This window comes from Anguilla anguilla, chromosome 10 (genome assembly GCF_013347855.1).
Source record: "Anguilla anguilla isolate fAngAng1 chromosome 10, fAngAng1.pri, whole genome shotgun sequence".
NCBI classification, from domain to species: Eukaryota; Metazoa; Chordata; class Actinopteri; order Anguilliformes; family Anguillidae; genus Anguilla; species Anguilla anguilla.
The window spans coordinates 27,020,906-27,041,848 of NC_049210.1; the positions used below are offsets into that span (position 1 = coordinate 27,020,906).

The 20,943-nt window shown below is 40.4% G+C and overlaps 1 protein-coding gene across 3 annotated transcripts; it reads right to left on the reverse strand.

Annotated features, from left to right (window-relative positions):
- Positions 1-703: 703 nt before the first annotated feature.
- On the reverse strand, positions 704-19,310 carry LOC118237378. 3 transcript variants are annotated; one of them, XM_035436028.1, is made up of 7 exons: positions 18,741-19,310; positions 18,506-18,631; positions 9,871-9,883; positions 2,948-3,066; positions 2,742-2,794; positions 2,362-2,525; positions 704-1,854 (listed from the first exon to the last, which is right to left on the reverse strand). In XM_035436028.1, exons 1-7 carry the CDS (start codon positions 18,911-18,913, stop codon positions 1,777-1,779), a joined length of 726 nt encoding a protein of 241 aa, XP_035291919.1. In that variant the 5' UTR covers positions 18,914-19,310; the 3' UTR covers positions 704-1,776. The 3 variants fall into 3 exon arrangements, with proteins under 3 accessions (XP_035291919.1, XP_035291918.1, XP_035291917.1); XM_035436027.1 differs by having other exon boundaries at positions 9,736-9,883; positions 18,818-19,306; XM_035436026.1 differs by having other exon boundaries at positions 9,736-9,883; positions 18,741-19,284.
- Between the last annotated feature and the right edge of the window lie 1,633 nt (positions 19,311-20,943).

Below are 20,943 nucleotides of genomic sequence, written 5' to 3' on the forward strand. Positions count from 1 at the left end.
AAACTGAGTTTTACTCAATCTCGGATGCTGAACATTAAAGACTGGTCCTATCAATTGTTTAAAAAAAAAAAAAAAGTTTAGAAAGGATATCAATTTTGATGGTCAAACCAATTTCTATTCTCCTGTGGAGACTGTTAAATTGACACAAAATTCAACAAACCACCCAGCAGCTGAAAAGAATGAGAAGTAATTATCTCCCCCTCTCCTCTTTACCTCACTAGCTGTAACTGACTGAAATCAATGGAGTTTACATGAAAAATGTCATAGGTGCTGCATGCAAGTGCATATGTGGCATACCGCTGACCGGACGGTGTTTAGAGACTGAATTAGCGCTGAGGGGGAGCTCATACCCATTGTGTGTGTGGGAAACACACAGGTGTTGGTTGATGTTGAACCGTGATGGATAAGACTTTTGGGATTTGGGATGCAACGGTCAGTCTGATACGAGACCGTTTCTTTATCTTTCAGGACACTTGGCAATTGTGTACACTTCCTCCCTCTGTGTTCTGATGTGTTGGTGCACACATTAGAACCAATGCACTGAAACGACTCTCCACCTAAACTGATATATTGATAACTTCCCGCTTCACTTGTGGACAATAGACACCTACGTAGTATATACCCTTATACACACTGACACAGCATTAGACGTATACTCACTCAAGTATGTTTACCACTTACAAAATTATACTTTTTCTTCCTCTATAAAGTGGTCCTGTCTCTGTTATATGGGGGGTGGGTGCTAAGGCCAGGGCAGCTGGGGTAGTCGACTTCAAGTGGGATTTAATGAGATGTCTGTATACGTAACCTAGCTGCTGAGTTGTGTAGTTCATCCCATGACAAGGTGTGATGAGGTGTTCTGGAGATACATTTACATGTGCTCACCCTGTGTGCCATCAGCTCGCTGTCATTTTACAACTGTGAACAGACAGTAGAAATGACAGCAGGTTACAGCTCTGATGGATTAACAAAATATGTACATTCTAAATAATTATCTGGTTGGTATTGCTCTAACATGCCTTGACTGTGTGCCAATACAAAGCAAGAGAATTTTATTGGCTGTGCACTGCTGGTGGTGATCATGTCTGCCAGGTGGTATGTCCAGTGAAAATTTGGTAGAGATGATCTTATCAATTATAACATTACATAACTCAATCTTTACTTGTGGGGAATGTAGCTCCTGATTATATAATCAGTATAGTTATATGGATGATTATAGCATTAAGTGCTTTCTAATGCTTAATTAGTGCTCACTCTTAAAAACCAGCAAAAAAGACAAGCACAGTCATAATTGATGAGTAACTGGTGTATTTCATGTCTGTGGCTATTTTCCAAATTTCCAGTTTGGCGTTCTAGTTCCAAATCCACTGACACAGCTATATTTGCATATTTTCATTTATGATCATGCCCCTATCCCCCTCCACAGTAGAATAGTTAAGGTGGTGTTTGGGATTGTGAAAACATGCTAGTTTTGCTGAAATATGCCTTTAGATAGATTATCATTTACACTTTGGGCAATCAAGTTTAATGATAGCCTTCAAAAAAAAAAAAAAAAAAAGTATGTTCTTGGTCTCAGTATCCCCATGGTCTTGGTCTTGATTTACCAATAACCTGAATTGAAATGGACTCATTTGTTGTGTTCTCAAGTACAGTCCTGGTTCAAACGTTCAAATGTTAAAAATATTTTTGAAAGCATTCAGATGAAGTTCAAGCAATCTTCACATTTCTTAATCTAGTATCATCGTTAGGATTTCTTTCCTTTTGTTCAATTCTTCTTTATTCTTGTTCGGCGTTTCGAAACCATTTTGACATGGAGGTGGGTTTACTGGAGAGAAGTTTGTCTTTGGACCCAGTCTGGGAGTGACAGAAAGCCATATTAACATCTGCCCTGCTAAAATGAGTTACTGCTACACATCAACCTTTTTTTTTTTTAAACAGTTTTTAATGTTTTTTTTTTTTAATTTACTTTTTTGAACAACACACATTATTTCATTTTAAATACTTATGGTGCTAAACTGATGCCATATCAGTGTGGCTTTAAGTGGCCAGAAGGACCAGAAATTTCCAGTATTTTGGTACAAGTGTTCCTGTTTAGAAATTAAGAGGAAGCCCCACCTCAAAACTGTAACATGGCCTATAACAAATTACAAGTCAATCTAGTCACCGATCCAGAAACCTTACCAAACACAAAAATGCATCCCACAAATACTACCCATAAAGCAAGTGTGCCCAACAACACAAAAGCTTGTCAAATATGTAACCCAGTTTAAACAATTCAGTCATACTGTGCATGCAAATATGCACATGTATATGCATGCACACGTGCAAGTCGTAAGCACACGCATGCATACATAGTCCTACCTCAGAGGAGCAATCCATGGTGATTTGTAGTGGGTTGCCACTGGTCACAGGTGATTGTGTTGGCGAGTACCAGAAGAAGGGGGTATAATATAATTTAAGGGGTGCATGTGGCCGCAAAATGGTGGACAGCATTCTAGGAGTGCTCAGGGGGCCTTTTGGAATCACTGAGGTCGAGAGAGAAAATAAATAAATAAATAAAAATTACTTGCATGTGTCATGAACTCCAGCAGACTCAGCATGGCACATGTTGAGTAATGTTTTCAGGAAGACAAGTGAGCCTTATCTGGCCTGTTTGTTCCACAATCTCATTGGGCTGGTTGTGCCCATCTTCTGAGAAACAGGATGTGACTTACAGCACATTACATTTTCCAGCAACTCACCTCGGCCACTCAGCTTCTCTCTATGCACAGCATTCAAAGGAGAGGAGTTCTTTCTAAATAGAGAGAGCTCCATTTTTAACTGGTATATACTCAAATCTTAAAATATATATTTACTACAAGGTGTCCTAGACTGTTCCACATGGTGTCCTGGCTGCATCGTGGGTGCATCCCTGCAGGTCACATTTATCATTTTTTTATTTAACCACCTGGACCTGAAATGGCAGGTAGTTTTCTGCTCCATGCAGCCCTGCTTGTGGCTCAGCCATCTTTTCTGATGAGTCTCTGACAGCCACCAGCGACATACATCATCAGGAGGAAACAGGCACTGAAGGAAGAGAGGAGAAATTATATTTTTAGATTTAGCAAAAGCATTAATGAATAAATTATGAACCCAAAATGCAGTATGGGCCAAAAGTATTAGGCCACTGTGGCAGGACTTGGTTTGTAAGGGAGAATTGGGGCAATCGGAGGACCACGCCTTCTGGTTAAGTAGGCACACACACCTGGATAACACTATGAATCAGTCCAGTCAAGTGTGCGTTCTTTTCCCAGTAGGTCTCAGATACTTTTTGCTGTTTTAAACCACAGGTAGCCAAATACCATTGGCCTGTAGTGTAAGTAAAATAGGCACTAACGTAGGAGCAAAGGAGAATGAGCCAACATATTGTGGTAAGGTTATTCCCAGTGAAAAATTGCAAAGAATCTTAAGATTTTCAGGTGCTGTCTTTAGTCCACACTTAGAAGGGTCCAACTGATGTGCAGTAATGTAAACAGGAGAAGACCAGGAAAAAGAAGAATAACATCAGAGGCAGAAGACAAATATCCTGTGATGTCTAGCAAAAGAATCAGTTGTAAAACTACTGGGAGAACTCAATGCAACTAGAGAAACCTTGACTACAGTGAAATGGCAACTCTGATATGCTGGTCTAAAAGGACGTGCATCTGCCTTTTCACAATCTTTGGGCCAGTGTTAATGGTGCTTGGCCCACTGGCTTTTTTGTCTTCTTGTTAAGACGTAGCAAGGGCTTTTTCACAGATACACATTCTTATATACCTGCAGATTGTAGTCACCGTTTAACTGTAGTCAGGGGAACTTCTCTCAAGCTGGACTAAGTTCTTCTTGTAGTTGTGGTGCAGTTTTATGACCGTTTCTTTTGCTAGACAACACAAGAGATTAGTCTTCTGCGTCTTGATCTTCCTGGTCATGGAAACACTGAGTAGCATTGCTTTGGAATAGAGGCTATGTTATAGGCAAGATTGCCTATATTGTTTGTAGTACAGTAACTTACTATCATTTTCATATCAATACTTTTAATGGCAGGCCTAGATTTAGCCAGTTTGAATGAATGCCTTATAGACAGTGCTTTGTAAGTGGCATTTTTGTACGTTGAAAACGTGTTTTTAATGAGATTTATTATACAAGAAGGTATATACATTTATATTAGTTTTTATTTTGATCTTTATATTATATTTAATCGTATCTTCTTATTTTTTGCTTTTTCAATAAAATGTTATGTTTTTATTGTCTTACTAAAGCACATTGAATTGTCACTGGAAATGAAATGTAATATAAAAAAAAACTTGCCTTGCCTTCCCTAGCAATAGGTAGCATTTATCCTAGAAGTTCAACTAGACTAATTATATGCAGTGCCTTCATTGTTCCAAGGAGGAGTGAATTTGATGGGGTACACGCATTCCAGTTTAATTTTTTTATTCAATCTCTCTAAAAAAAAAAAAAATTAAATATATATACAGCAACACCATTGCTAAGTCACAACACTTAAGCCATAGGCCATCATAGCGACATAGCTCAGGAGGTAAGACCGATTGTCTGGCAGTCGGAGGGTTGCCGGTTCAAACCCCGCCCTCGGCGTGTTGAAGTGTCCTTGAGCAAGACACCTAACTCCTAACTGCTCTGGCGAATGAGAGGCATCAATTGTAAAGCGCTTTGGATAAAAGCGCTATATAAATGCAGTCCATTTACCATTTACCATCATAACCGTAAATTCATGTGGTTTTGAACGCACACCAGCCAACTCAGCCAATGATATGTAATCAATAATTAAAATAATTTTCCAATTCCATTCTAAGTCTTGCATTATTTAAATTAGACAATGAAACAAACACATTTTTTTCCACTTGCAAAATGTAAGGAAAATAAGCTTACTCAGGTGAACATAGCACAAGATAGTACCGCTTCATTTGGGAATGTCGTCTATTATTTGTTTAATTAAGTGGCTAGCCCCCACCAGCTGCTATACCACTGCAATCATCTGTTCTTTTTTTGCTCACATTGAAATTATGGATTGGATGTCTGAGCAAATCTTAGTAGCCTATGTATAGGCCTCATACTTGGGTAGAGGCTATGCCTAAAACAGAGAGCACTAATCACCAGGAACATGCTTCTCCAGAAATCAAAAATGCCATAAATTACAAAAGAATAAAACAAATAAAAAACATATTTATTTATACATACATGCATACATACAATGGCTTGGCTGAATACTAGATTAGGAATGGTCCAAGGGTGTGTATTAATTTTCAATAACAGGACACCTTGGCCTTTTAACAATTATAGAAATCAATGCGCTACAAAATCCAACATTCCAAAGCAGTTAAGTAATGTCTTTCTTTCGATTTTGGCTTAATTTTTATGTCCCCTCCCCTTTTCAATGTCCAATTTCACAATTAATGGCCATGTTGAATCACAGTTAGGTTATAGCTTGATTTAGGTTTGCAAACAATCCTGCAAAATCCAGAATCGTCCCTTATTTGTACAGGCGTTCCATATTTAACTCATGGCTATGGAACGCATTTTCTTCCGTATCTTTGTGAACAATTGCATTTATTTATTGTTTAACCACTAATATAATTAAATAATTAGCTAGCTAGCTAGTTGGGATAACAAGCAGGCTGTGAGACCATTTTGACCTATAGGCCTATATATATATATATATATATATATATACATACACACACACACACATATATATTTAAGCAATAGCTCACGACAGGCTGTGGTATATGGTTATTATATCACAGTTAAGGGGCGTTGTTCGGCCCCTTAGCTGTGATATAATAACCATATATCTTGGCCTGAAGTGAGCTATTGCTTTTATAAATCGGTCACCAAGTATGGCAATATGAAAGTAATAGACACACTCCAATTGAAATAGTTTTTATTAATAAATAATAATGTTCAAAATAAAATAGGCCCTCCTGGCTGCCTGCATATAGTGCGAGGTGGTTGCTATGCAACGTACACACTAACGAGTGATACTGAGGCCCTGTCCACACGTATACAGATTTTTCTGAAAACGTAGTTTTTTTTCCCCCTCCGTTAAAAAAAAAATCCTATCCACACGACTGGCGTTTTAAAAAATATCTCCGTCCACAGGAGAACGCTAAAACGATTGCCGCATGCGCAATACACCAATTGCCATGGTAACTGATGCGCGAGTTGACGTCATGAAGTCAGCGTTTTCATAAAGCTCCATTTTTCTTGTCCACACGAAGACAGAGAAACCGGAGTTTTGAAAAATCTCCACCTTGGAAGGCATTTTCAAAAAGCTTCGTTTTCTTTGCACGCCGTTTTCATGTGGACGGGAGGCCAAAACGGAGGGAAAAAACTATGTTTTCAGAAAAATCCGAATACGTGTGGACAGGGCCTGAATTGTGCAAAGGAATTAGACGTCATAGCTGTGGTATATGGTTAATATACCACAGCTATGAACCAATCAGATTGCTTGATTTGAGCTACCCGTTTTATAAACATATTTATACAATGGCTTTCGCCATGAGTTTTATTAAATAATGTAATGACAAAAATGACCAAAATTGGTGCTAACTGTATGGTATAAAATGAGAAGGAACAATTTTTTCTTGATAGAATCATTTTTTTTCATAGAATTAACGACCAGAGGTTTTTGCTCAACAACGGTGGAAATGGAACTACCAACCAGAGTTTTGCTTGAAAACGGTCAGCTCTTTCAGCTTATTAAATCGATAAAAATCAATAAATATAATAGTAACCATATATAGTCATTGTTGGTAACCCGTTGTATAAGTGGAATAAACCAGTGAACCAGTGAACCAACCCTGGGTAAATAAAGGTTTAAAAAAAAAAAAAAAAGCTTTTTGCTGGGATTTTGGACCACTCCTCTTTTGTGAAGATCTCCAGGTCCTTGAGGTTGGAAGGCTTCCTTGCCATCACTCTGGTCTTTAGTTCCCTCCACAGATTCTTGATGGGATTCAGGTCTGGACTCTGGCTGGGCCACTCCAAAACATTGATATTGTTTTCTGTTAACCATTTCTTGACTACTTTGGCTATACGTTTTGGAGCATTGCCTTGTTGGAAGGTCCAGTGCTGCCCAAGGCCAAGTTTTTCTGCAGAATGCCTGATGTTTTCCTCCAGAATCTTAATGTAGTCCTCTTTTCTCATGATGCCATTTACTTTGACAAGGTTGTCTGGTCCATTGGTTGAAAAACACCCCCAAAGCATTACATTCCCACCACCATGCTTGACCGTGGGGATTGTGTTCTTGGGGTTGAATGCTTCTCCTTTCTTTCGCCAAACGAAAGCCACGTCCCTGTGTCCAAACAACTCCATTTTCCTCTTGTCTGACCACAGAATTGATGACCAAAAGCTTTCTTCTTTGTCCAGGTGAGCATTTGTGAAGGCTAGGCAAGCTTTTGTGTGCCTGTCTTGGAGAAGAGGAGTCCTCCTTGTTCGGCGGCCATGGAGGCCAGCCTTGTGCACAGTGGCGGTGGCACGCTGTAGCACTGTGGATCTAGGCTCTCCCACTTTTTTCATTGGCGCACAATATTCTTTTGAACTGAAGCACTTTTTTTTTAAAGCAGGTTTAAGTGGTTGTAATTCATGGTGACACTGTCCATGTTTATATGCATATTATGTTCTCCCTACACCATTGGTAATTTTACTGACTACGCTACCCATTCACTCTAGCAGGTGATAGCGTTGTGTTTTCTAGGAGATGCCGTGCATCCGGTTGTTGCTAAACAGAGTTGCAATAAAAACGATGATATTGATTACATTTGGGTTTTTGATGTGTGGCATTATGCTGGTGCAGGTCTGTGCGGTTATTTTCATCTCAAAATAGTTCGTGTTTTTTTGACAAGAATTGATTTGAATCCTGCCACCGTTACTGCTTGTGCAGTGTCTGCTGGAGTGTCTTGGTGGTGATCCTTGGATTCTTCTTGGCCTCTCGCACTACCATTCTTGCCAGCGCAGGGGTCACTTTTGGCTTCCTACCACGCCCTTTCTGATTTTTCACAGTGTGGAACTCCTTGTACTTTTTGATGATGCTTTGCACTGTGGCCACTGGCACTTGAAAAAACTTGGAAATGGCTTTGCAGCGTTTCCCCTTCTTGTGAGCAGCCACAACGCACAACCGGAGGTCCTCACTAAGCCCTTTGGTTTTAACCACGACTTGCAATTGACTAGAAACTGACTAGAGAACAACTGCATCAGCTGTTCTCAATTTATAGTTGATTAGAATGCTCTAGAACATGGTAGAAATTACCAGGACCATTTGGAATGGTATAGAAGCTTGCATTTCCTCAAATTTGCGACAATTTCAAGGGGTATAAATAATTTTGGACATGGCATTTTTTGTAAAAATGTAAAAAAAAAAAAAAAAAAAAAGCATAGAAATAGGTAACATTTTTCATTAATATCATATCTCTAACACAATGTCTTACCATCTTTTGTCACCTTCTTATATCATTTCCAGCCAGAAGAAACCTATTCGTCAAAAAAATTCACTTACTCAATTCGGCATGGGTATGAATAATTTTGGACTTAACTGCGTGTATATATATATATATATATATATAAGTGAAGGCCAGCGATAGCTGGTATATCCTGAACTGCACACTCAAAAAAAAAAAAAAAAAAAAAACTTTGACATTGCATTATAAGACTTAGCCTATATTGTTTAATTGCAAGTTAGGGTGCGCATGATGCATTTCATTGTCGTTTCATCAGGTTTGCTCCTATAGTAGGCTACAGAACACCTCAAAAGGCTTAGCGATAAATAGCCTACAGGTGAACGTAGGTGCATCATAGGAGTCACTTTACAAGCAGTCAATTCAAAATTTTCATAGTAGTCATTTTACAATCAATCAATTAAAAATTAGTCATTGTAAGTCAATATGAAATAAGTCAAGGCTACAACAAAATGTTCTTAAAATGCATGTAGCCTACCACTTGGCAATCTGACATTCCAGGGATTCAGAGATCAGAGATCAAGAGAACCAAGAACCAAGAAAGGAACAGATTTTTATGTTAGACTGTATAACTGTTGTACAGAGGTAAGCATGCTTTCTTTAAAGAGCCCCATTTTAAACAACAGGTTTAATCTGTGTTCATGCAATCACCTTCAATGTTCAGTGTCAATAGCATGTATACATAGCATTTTCATGTTTTATGTTTCTTTTTCCTTTTTGCACTAGGTCACTAGAGCAGCCATTACTCCTTGCTGAAATTTGGCTTGTTCTGGGACAACCCTTGTACTAGATGGCAACTCCGTGAATGCACAAATTGAGTGTTAATGTGTAGGCGGAGAGATTTAGGAGGTGAATTGGGACTGGGCCTGAGACTAACCAAACGCATTAATTGCTCTACATTTCATCTTTAACTCCTTCCACATGCTCAACATTCTAAAAGAACAGCAGTGAACCTAAAATTCAAATGCTGGGTTTTTTTAGTACACATTCCATACAATACTCCTCTTAATTCAAATCCATATTCACTAATCTGTCCTTTTTTCACTGCAGCCTTACTGCAGATATGCATGCGTGCGCGCACACAATTTCAATATATGTATATATATGTGTATAAGTGTGTGTGAATATATATATTATATATATATATATACACACACACATACATATATAGTATACACATACACACACCGAGATCCTGATCACACCCACCCTGAAGTCCGGGCAATCAGCTCCACCACACACTCACCTCCCTGTTAAGGTGTTCAAGGGTTGCTTGGTTAACGTATTCCAAAAACGCCACGGTCATTTCCAGCACAGTAACCATGTCACTGCGTGCCCCGGAAACCTGGGGCAGGAGCTGCCGGAGTTTATTACAGCTTACCGTTACTCGTTTTCTGAAAGGCAGAAAAAACACTGTACAGCTTACATACTCCTCCATCCAGCAGCACTTTGACACAAGCAATATCGGAAGCGCTATCCTAAAATTTCTTCTTACCATGAAGAGTGCCTTACCCGCAACCGTAGAAATGAGTTAACACGGTGGCACAACTACATCGAGAAATACCAGTGTTGGGAAAAAGGCTAAATGTTGTAAATGATCAAACCTACTACGCATCAAATAAAAAATTAAAAAAAAAAAAACATTTGTCAATCATGCTCAATCTGTTTATAGTACCATCATAGTGAGGAGTGTTTTAAACCATATAGCGCTGCAGCCCCTTAGAAAAAAAGGGGAAAAGAAAAAGTGTAGGCTACATGTGAACTTTAAATATAGACCCACTTTGACAACTTTGGGATTAAACTGGCTCATGTTTCAGTTTATAAAACTCAAAAGTAACTTAAACATCCAGTCAGAACTAGTGGCTCAATAGCCTACTCATTCTGTAATTTAGTATAATTTTCTAGAGAATACACAAGTATACTTCATGTACTGAAAGTTGTTCAAGCATTATTCAGGGGCGTATCCATAGTTAGTACATAAGAAAAGTGAAGTGAGCCTCAGCCATGTTCTTGGGTTCATTAAACTGTCTGCACAGGGAAACATGTTATTATTGAGAAATCATTGAAAATTCATGGAAGCAGGACAGCACCTTATTACTGAACTCCCCTCAGTGCCAGAAACACAAAATACGTCCCAGTTCAAAGCTTCATGTATCCATGTCTCTTTGTACATAAAGTTACCAATATGTCATTGTCCACTCCTAAATTTTTGGAACTGCTCAGTTGTCTGAAACATTTGTACTGGTTGGGATGGATCTTGCTGGGAAACTGATGGCAACTCCAAGAGGAAATATGTACATATGCCTCATGGTTGACCACAAAACAAAGTGGGTCGAGGCATATCCACTAAAGACTAACCAAGCTGAGGACGTAGCATAATGCATTGTGCAATTTTTCTGTAGGATTGGAGCTCTTAAAAGAATTCTCACCGACTGAGAAGGGGAATTTGGGAATAAGGTGCTATTCTATCATCCTACTACTTGAATATAAGAACTTTGACAAAATGGGCCCCATAAAGTTTTATAAGCACACTAATATAGCATTCTTTCTTAAAATAAGAAAGTCTACTTGGTTCATGTCATGTATTGGATTTGTATTGAGTTATGTTCTGATGTCATGTCAGGGGTTGGGTTGTAAGGGGGAGCGAATTGTGTTACACTATTGTTACTGGAGACTCGTGAAGTAAAAAAGCAAATAGCACAACGTGTCTGGTGGTATAATTTTAGTATTAATATCAGCGCACAACATATTCGTGAACATAACAATGGCGACGAGGACAGAACTCATCGCCATTGTTATGTTCACAAACATGTTGTGCGCTGATATTAATACTAAAATCATCTCAACTAACACTCAAGTGTTAGTTGGAAGTTAGTTAGGCAAGTTAGCTGAGTGAGAAATATGGAAAAATTGGGAATTCATCCATTCGCATGCTACACTGAGCCAGCTACTCTCGGACCAGGATGGGTGCGGTGGCTAACTTCCTTTGAATTATATGCTGATGGCAAAGGGCTAATAATTAATGATGACGCAACGGACAACTCGAAGCAGAGAAGCAGGGCTATACTTCTTCACCTCGCAGGACTGGACGTCCAAGACATACTCTCAACGCTACCGAATACAGGACCGGTGACAGACTATGCAGCGGCCGTTCGTGCCTTAAATACTTACTTTGTTCCCCAAGTCAATGCAGCGTTTGCCCGCCAATCGTTTCACCAGATCAACCAGAAACATGGTGAGACCGCGCAACAGTTTGCAACTTGCCTCAGACAGGCTGCAAAAGACTGATTTCAAAGATGATACAGACAACCAAATTAGGGACGCTACTCTGAATAAATGCACATCGGACTATGTGCGCAGGAAATTATTGGAGGAAGGGCAAGGACTGACACTAGGTCATACACTGCTTTTAGCTACACAGTGTGAGAGAGTAGAGGAACAAATGGCGGCCATATCACTGAATAACCATGCAACAGATACGGAGGCAGTTAACCGCATTGAACAAAAAGAAGGGAAACACGAGAGAACAGGCGGGAAACCAACAGACAAAGAGGAGAGGAAATGTTATCAGTGTGGACATACTGATCATATGGGGAGAGATCCTAAATGTCCTGCATGTGGGCAGACATGCCACAAATGCAATGGAAGATCACTTGAAGAGCATGCCGCTCAAAGGGAACAAGGAATCAAAATGTGAACAATGTAGAGGAAGGAAATAAAGACTTTGCATTTATTGTCAATGAAAACGAAATGCCAGAGAAACTTACCATTAGGATAGGGGGAGTTAACCAAGAAATGTTAATAGATTCGGGTGCTATCAGCAAGGTAATAGGGGAAAACAAACTGCTACTCATACATGGCAGAAAAACAAAGACAACTGTACCCATACGCATCCAGTCAGTCATTAGCGGTCAAGGGTGCATTTAGATGTGAGATCAGAATAGGAGACAGAACTGACCAGGCCGAGTTTCTTGTGGTGAAGGGAAATGGAGTACCACTCTTAGGTAGAAAGAGCCATAAAATTGGGAGTCTTAAAGATAGGGGAGAAAGTCTCAGCTGTGATGGACATTAAAGAAGCGCTGAGGCAGCAGTACCCTAAAGTGTCCGAAAAGGTGGGAAAGTTAAACACTAAGCAGGATAGTTTATACATTGATACAGGAGTGAAACCTGTGGCCCAGCCACTGCGATGGATACCATACCACATAAGAGGGGCTGTAGAAAGAAAGATCAGTTAATTGGTAGACATGGACATCATCAAGAAGGTTAATGGCCCCACCCCGTGGGTAAATCCTGTAGTGGTGCTACCAAAGTCTGATGATGATATCAGAATGTGCTTGGACATGAGAAATGCCAATGAGGCTATTGTGCGGGAATGATACCCCATCCCTACAGTGGATGAAATACTCCAAGATATGAACGGTTCTATGGCATTCAGCAAACTAGACCTGAAATGGGGTTATCACCAGTTAAAACTAACTCCGGAGCCAAGAGAAATAACCACATTTGCAGTACACAACGGGTTGTACAGATATAAGAGACTAGTGTTCGGGGTATCATCAGCAAGTGAACAATACCAACACGAAATAGCAAATGCTCTTGCTGGTATTGAGGGAGTCCAGAATATATCAGATGATGTGATTGTGTATGCGCCGGACCAGAAGATTCATGACAAATGCCTGCATGCTGTCATGAGAAGGCTCTCTGAGTGTCGACTGACATTGAATTCAGAGAAATGCTAATTCAACATAAACAAACTCATCTTCATGGGGATACTCCTGTCACAAAGGCATTGGGCCAACGGCAGAGAGAGTGCGAGCTGTGTTAGAGGCCAGAGAACCAGAGAACGCTACAGAGGTGAGAAGCTTTTTGGGACTTGTTGGTTACAACAGCTGCATTATCCCGCAATTTTCTACACTGTCAGAGCAATTGCGACAGCTGACAAGGAAAGACACAGTTTAAATTTGGGCCAGAACAGAAACGGTCATTCCAAGCTCTTAAAAGTGAGCTAGCCAGAGATGGCTCCCTAACCAATTTTGATAAAAATGAACTGACTAAGGTAATAGCGGATGCGAGTCCAGTAGGTTCAGGAGCTGTGCTGGTGCAGGACCAACAAGGACAACAGGTTCCTGTGTGCTATATCAGCCGAAGACTACCTGACTGTGAGCAGGTAGAATCACTAGCCTTAGTATGGGCATGTGAGCGGCTACACCCATACCTGTATGTTCGGAAATTTGAACTCATCACAAACCATAAGCCACTCAAGGTAATATATGGTCCCCGCACCAAACCATGTGCACGCATAGAACGCTGGGTCCTCCGGCTACAGCTATATGAATTCAGGGTGGTCCATGTCCCAGGGAAACAAAACATTGCAGAACTCTTGTCAAGGTTGCTGGGAGAGAAAACACAAAAGGAATTACACACACATGGATCAGAGGAATACGTGAAGTTTGTAGCAGTGAATGCCACACCCACAGCACTTACCACTTGTGAGGCTACTGACTCGGAGCTGAGGGAGGTAAGACAAGCACTCCTGAATGGACATTTTGAAAAGTGCAAACCATATGCCCCCATTGCCAACGAACTCTGTGCGGTAGGACAAGTAGTTCTCAGAGGGACGTGCATAGTCCTACCAAAAGCTTTACATGCTCAAGCACTAGCATTGGCTCACGAAGGACATTTGGGGATAGTGGGTACCAAACAACACCTCCGGACCAAGGTGTGATGGCCTGGCATGGAAAAAGCGGCCGAAAGATATTGTAAGTTTTGTCACTGCTGTCAGACAATAGCTAGGCCTGACCCGCCAGAGCCACTAAAACCTACACCACTACCAGATGGTCCCTGGCAGGATGTAGCAATTTACTTGTTAGGAACGCTGCCAACCAATCAGTCCATATTAGTGGTAGTTGATTATTACAGCCGATATTACGAGTATGACATACTGACTTCTACAACCACTGAAAGGGTCATTGACAGCCTGGAGTCCATCTTTAGTAGGCATGGCCTACCATTAACATGCAAAAGTGACAATGGGCCCCAATTCAAATCAGAGCTGTTCAAGAACTACTGTACAGACAATGGCATCACACACCAAAATGGAAAACACCAAAATGGGCTCAGGCCAATGGGGAAGTCGAGCTCCAAAATGCGTCAATGAAAAGAATCAGAATTGCACAGGTTGCAGTGCTCGACTGGAAATGTGAACTGAGAAAGTATATGACTGCCTACTGGAGTGTTGAACATGCCACAACAGGCAAAAGCCCTGCCGAGCTGCTCTTCAAGCCTAAAATGAGGGGGAAATTACCGGATTTTGGCGAGATGCACGCGTCAGAGCTGGAGGTGTGCAACAGAGATTAAGAGCAGAAAGGAAAAGCGAAATGTTATGCGGATGAACGCAGGGGGGCAAGGAACTCTAATGTGGGCATAGGAGACACTGTTCTTGTACATCAGGAAAAAATTGACAAATTTACTACACCCTTTAACCCCACACCACACACAGTTGTGTCCAAGACCGGGAGCCAAGTGGTGGTCGAATCGCCAACCGGAGCACAGTATGCAAGGAACACGTCACAGGTAAAGAAATACAACAAAAGCAGACCACAGGATACATACTTGGAAAAGGGGGAGGCACAAAGAGCTGAAGACAATATGTTGGATTTAGAGAGACAGAGACAAATCACTGGTACCCAGTTCCCACCTCAAGACACCCACATGACAGAGATGCAACAGGGCCGACCTCAAAGGTTCAAGAAGACACCTTGCAGACTGGATGATTGTGTTACGTGATCTACTAAACAGTGGGAGAAAGAAAGAGAAAGAAAAATGTTAAGTTGTTTGTAAGGTTGTAAGATGTTCCGAATGTTTAAATGGTTCAAAAGGAAAAACAACAATGTTGGTAAAATGTTGAAAATCAGTGACATTCATGGAATAAGTAGTTAATCTAATTATAGTTTATGCTATATGAACACTTCAAGTTAATATCTCAGAAAAGGAGGGGTGTCATGTATTGGATTTGTATTGAGTTATGTACTGACGTCATGTCAGAGGTTGGGTTGTAAGGGGGAGCGAATTGTGTTACACAGTTGTTACTGGAGACTCATGAAGTAAAGAAGCAAATAGCACAACGTGTCTGGTGGTATAATTTTAATATTAATATCAGCGCACATGTTCGTGAACATAACAGTTCAGTTTTGAACAAACAGGCCTATAGGTCTACACATCAGGAACATATACTTAAGATTACATTTGAACTTCTTTGCAACATTTAGTACACTAAAGTATTCTCAAGTTGGCTGCATAATTTATACTAAAATACTTAAAGTAATAATCTCGAAGATTTTCATTAAAATAAATGTCTGTTGAGTCACTATCTATCGCCAAATTAGGTAACTGTTATGTTCTGAGTAAGGACCCACACGCAGACCAGGGAAATCCAAGAAAACGTCGTCTTAATCAGTCCGAGGTTCGAAGCCAGGTAGTCAGAGAGAGGACGGTGCCGAATCGAGTTTCCAAAAGAATAGTAAAAAGACAGGCAAAAAGTCAAAAACCAGGAGATCAGAAATAGCGAAGGTACAAAGGGGCAGGCAAAAGAGAAGTCAAAGAAAAGCGAAGGTCGAACCAGAAGCAAACAAAACCAAAAGGGGCAGGCAAACTCGAAGTCGGGCAAAGGGGTGTCGCAGGAATCTCAATAGACAAAGGCTTACAAATAATCGGCACAATGAATATGATCAACGTTCTGACACTGAACAGGTGGAAAAGACTGACATTTATACACTGGGGAAGATAACAATCAAGGAGGGGTTAAGTGAGTGAGGGAGGAGTAACAAACAACATCCAGGTGAAGAACATTAGGAAAACTAATTCAATGACAGGGGACTGACAAAACGCGGACTGGAATCACATAGACAACAATGATAATAGACGGCCTGGGTGAAGCAGGTAAAACACGTGCAGAGAGAGAGAGAGGTGCAGTCAGAGCAAGAGACAGGTGCAGGCAATTGCAGAACTCAGCGTTAGAGCAGGCTAGAAAGAAAAGGGGCGGAGCTACAGCGCAGCATGGAAAAGGGGAGACTGGTTAATGTATTAGTATAGTGATCTAAACTATCAAAAACCCAAAACTAGTGTGTGTTAGTCCATTAGTAATATTCACATGTTAGTATATTAGTGAGGTTAGTACTTTACAATCTATAAGTTAGTAGGGATTAGTAGAAATTAGTAAAACTAGAAATCAGCAGGAAGAAAGTAAAGCGAGACTGGAAAGAAGGGGGGAAACCACGAAAACCCGGAACCACCCGAATAGTGAAATCACACAAGTACAGGGGAGTGAAGCAGCTCAGGGAACACAGACACAGAGACAGTACTGGGGAGACAAGTGACCGGGAAATACAGACTACAACAGTAACACAATGGTGATTGAGCCCATTATATTAATTTATATTATTATTATTAATATAACAATTTATGATTAAAGAACTGGGTGTCTGTGGCGACATTCCCGGGAAAAAATCACAAGCGGTGCAGAGTTAGTGACGCGTTTTCCATCACCCATCAGTGGTTGGTCCGCCAGAGAGGGTAGACGGAGCTAACGCAACAGGCTCGCTCTTCAACTTACTTGTGTGTGAGCGGTGTACTGTTTTTTCTGGTGTCTGCTAGCGTACCAACAACAGAGAAGGTGGGGTATTTACATTGCCATCAAGTTCATAATGGTCGGAATAAAGCCGGGGTATAGGTGGAGCTGATCCGGGTCTGATTTCTGTGTAATGATGTCAAGCCAGAGAAAACTAAATAAAAGAACACGGCAATATGGATTAGCGTTGTTATTATTTTATTACGCTTCCTCATATGTTCCTTCAGCTTTGATGCCCTTTTTTGATGAAATCTCCTTTGTTTTTGTTTTATTCTTGTTCTGATTGCTAATTTCCAGCTCAGCTTTATCCTCGAACAGCTAGTAAAACCAGAAACACCAAGGGTAACATTTTGCAAGGCGGTTGTTTCAAAAATATCACGCAACAATCATTCACTGTTTATTGTGCACGAGATAAATAATTGCATGAACCACAGCGAATCCCGCAAATTCTTCTCTGCAGTGCAAAGACGTTCATACCGGGCAAAAGGTGGATAAAGAACGTTTGTGGAAATTGATCATCACTAATTCTACCCCAGGTCTGCTACAGCATTTTAACCAGGCTCAGCAGTGTAAAGACAGCTTAAGTTAGCCTAATGTTAGACAATGAATGAGTATGTACATAACGTTACTTTTATAACAACCATTTTTTATTCAGTAAATAGTTATAGTTGGCGTGGCCCAGGTGCCAACTGACTGACGTCACACAGGCGACACTGGTTGGATCCGCTTGGATCTACGGGAAGTGAGGTCCAAACACACACCTGCAATTACCGCTTCTCGCCATTGGTACCGCCAAAGAGAACGAAACGGACATCTTCGAGATTGTAACTTTAACTAGTAGTAAGTCACTAGTGCTCAGTGGATGTTTAAGTTACTTCTGAGATTTATAAACTAAAACGTGAGCCAGTTAAATCACAAAGTTGTCAAAATCAGACTAGTTGGCATAGCCTATATTTAAAGTTAACGTGCAGACTACAGTTTATTTTATTTTATTAATGGGGTGGTTTTATGGTTTTAAATACTCCACGCTATAACAGCATTATAAACAGATTGACGAGAGTTTTTATATTTTTGTGCATAGTAGGTTTGATCTTAATGCATTTACAACATATATCCTTTTCCCCAACGCTAGTATTTCTCGATGTAATTGTGTCGCCGTACTTAAGACATTTCTACGCTTGCGGGTCAGGCACTTTTCACGGTAAGAATAAAATTTAGGATAGCGCTTCCGACATTGCTTCTGTAGAGAGTGCTGCGACGGAAACAACGATACCTAGTAGCCACATCTGTTCAAAATGTAAGCAAGTAAGGAATTCTTCACGGTCGGGAAAATTTTATGACACCGTGACTGCAAATAAATAAAAACATTTCATTTATATTATGTGCATACCTGCGGTTTCTCTCCACAACGATGCAAGCCTTGTGAACACAGGCGAGTGCTTGCTGATGTTCTCTTTTCATCTTCCTCTGAAACTCATTCAAACCCCTCTCCCCCTCCGACTCGCTGCTCCACTGGCTGAAAGAACAACCTTCTTTTTGAGGACGGAAACGAAATCTTCCTAATTCTAAACAAACTTTACAAATAGTTAATATTATGCCATTCCTACAACAACTTAGCTTCTTACTCATAATTTGACATCCGGGGACGAGTGTTTTCTGCGTGCTGTGGCGTCCTGAAAAGAGCCGTAGGACTAACACTCACCACCGAGGAAACCTGGTCCTCCATGAGTGATTTAAAATCTGTGCATCTTCCTTTCTTGTCCACACAATCAACAACATCCTCGGATTCAAATAGCATATTTCAGAAAAAATGCTCACTGTTGTTTTAAGACTACTTAATTAATATTTTAACAGCGGTTGTATTTTGCATTCGGTATTATTATTATTAGGCTATTATTTATTGATTGTAAATCATTTACCGCGCAAGCTTATTTTAACGTCTCGTTAATTGTTGATTGTTGGCACCTGCCGTTGAATATGGAGGAGTGAACTTACCAAAATGAAATAAATACTTCATTTTATTTTGAAGTATATAATAATTCACTCCTAATGACTGTCATTTTCACAATACAGGATCGTATTTATTTTCATAATAACATGTTGTATTTCCGAATGGCTTAATGACACTTTTCCGAATGACTTCTGAATGGCGTTTTTATATCCGAAAGCCATTTTCACGTAGTTTCTTGCTTCTCGCCCATTGCGCGCTAGGATAGGCTCTAGCACTGCCCGCGGCGTGTTTATGAATCGCAACCTTCATGCGCCATTGAGTAGCTCCACTGAACTGAATCTCATAAAAAAACACGTTTTCAACGTACCAAAATGCCAAGTTACTCACACATACAAGACATACATTGTCTATAACTCATTCATTCAAACTGGAAAAATCTAGGCCTGCCATTAAAAGTATTGATATTAAAATGACGCCAAGTTACTGTACTACAAACAATATAGGCTATCTGAATTCTGTCCTGCTCTGTTTTCTGTTTTTTCGTTGAGATGCACTTTTGGTGTTTGTAAGGTTTATAAGGCATTTTGATAGGCTTATCTGCAGGTAGGAGTCCTCTTCGCTGTTTTGCTTAGCTAGATCAGTCACCTTACGTGACAACTGGAAGTAGTAGAACCGGAACACTATAGTGGAGAATAGGAGCAGACGCATAAGCAGTGTTGCCATATTGGGCGGGTTTCCCTTTTGATTACAGTAGGCGGGGAAAAATAGCATTGGGCTGGTAGATGAAATTTGGGCTACTTTTGTCAAAATTAGGTGGGTTTTTGAAAATTCTGTGAAAACAATATTACCAAACAAGTAGTACAGAAAGTACCAGTACTGTTTCTGATGCAGTTTACTGCCGGTTGGTTTAATTAGCCGAACGCATAACCCGCAATTTCTCGTGCTCTCACCTGCCAGCACCCCCCTGTCGACAGCATCCAACAAAACCCCTCCCCACCCCCTGTCAACAACACGCAACAGCACGGCATATGGCTGGTCATGAGTAACTTTTGGTAAAGCAAATATAAGTATAAGAAAACATTAGTTTAAAATATGAAAAAATGTGCTTGAAAGCGAGGCGGGATTCGTTTGTTCAACCTTGCGCACTCCAGTCAGTAAGTTTGGCGGTGCGCCGCCATGACATAGCTGTTTAATGTGTGAATTTTCTTGGTGAAATGTGTCCGTGGTTTTAAAGAACACAGGCCAATAAGCACAGATGAGCTCTGGTTGAATCCATATGGCCTGGCGATATTGTAGCCGGTTAACTGAACGCGTAGATGGTACATCATATTGCAGTGTATACGTTCGGTGAATGGCGGGCAGATGTGGTGCGAAAACAATAATTGAGAACTAATAGACAATTAATAGTGAGGGAAAAAGCAAGTTAAAGAACCTAGCTCCAGGCATGGCTTGATCCTGGAAACCTATGATTTGTAGACTATCATTGACCACTGAACCACAAACACTAGTAAACTAGCTGTTGAGACTGGAAATGTTTAAGGGTAAAAAGATATGTCTATTTTGCTTGTGTATGTGAGATTTCAATTGGCTCATGTAGGTGAAGGATTGTCTGGTGTTGGTAAAATGTCCAATAGGGAGACATTTTGATTGTGCACTAGGCGGCAGGAAAAAGAAGAAGGAGAAAATGCAAAATCCCTTAGTTTGGGGCTTTATTTTGTGGACATGTGAAGTTGTTTATGAATTCTGTCTGTTGAAATTGGGTCAGAATATGCAGAAATAAATTATTTTAAGGGCTGAGTGTCTGTAGCTGTTGTGGTTATTTCTGTGGGGAACCCTGGAAAATGACAAACTCTCTGTGCTGTATAGGTATTGGGCAT

Excerpts from the sequence above, each read along its gene's own strand:
- LOC118237378 (XM_035436026.1), bottom strand. The coding sequence starts at position 18,913 with ATGCTATTTGAATCCGAGGATGTTGTTGATTGTGTGGACAAGAAAGGA. Across the intron at positions 9,884-18,505 it reads GTTGTGGAGAGAAACCGCAG|AAAACGAGTAACGGTAAGCT; the intron begins GTATGCACATAA and ends TCTGCCTTTCAG. Across the intron at positions 2,795-2,947 it reads ACCTGCCATTTCAGGTCCAG|AAAGAACTCCTCTCCTTTGA; the intron begins GTGGTTAAATAA and ends CTCTCTATTTAG.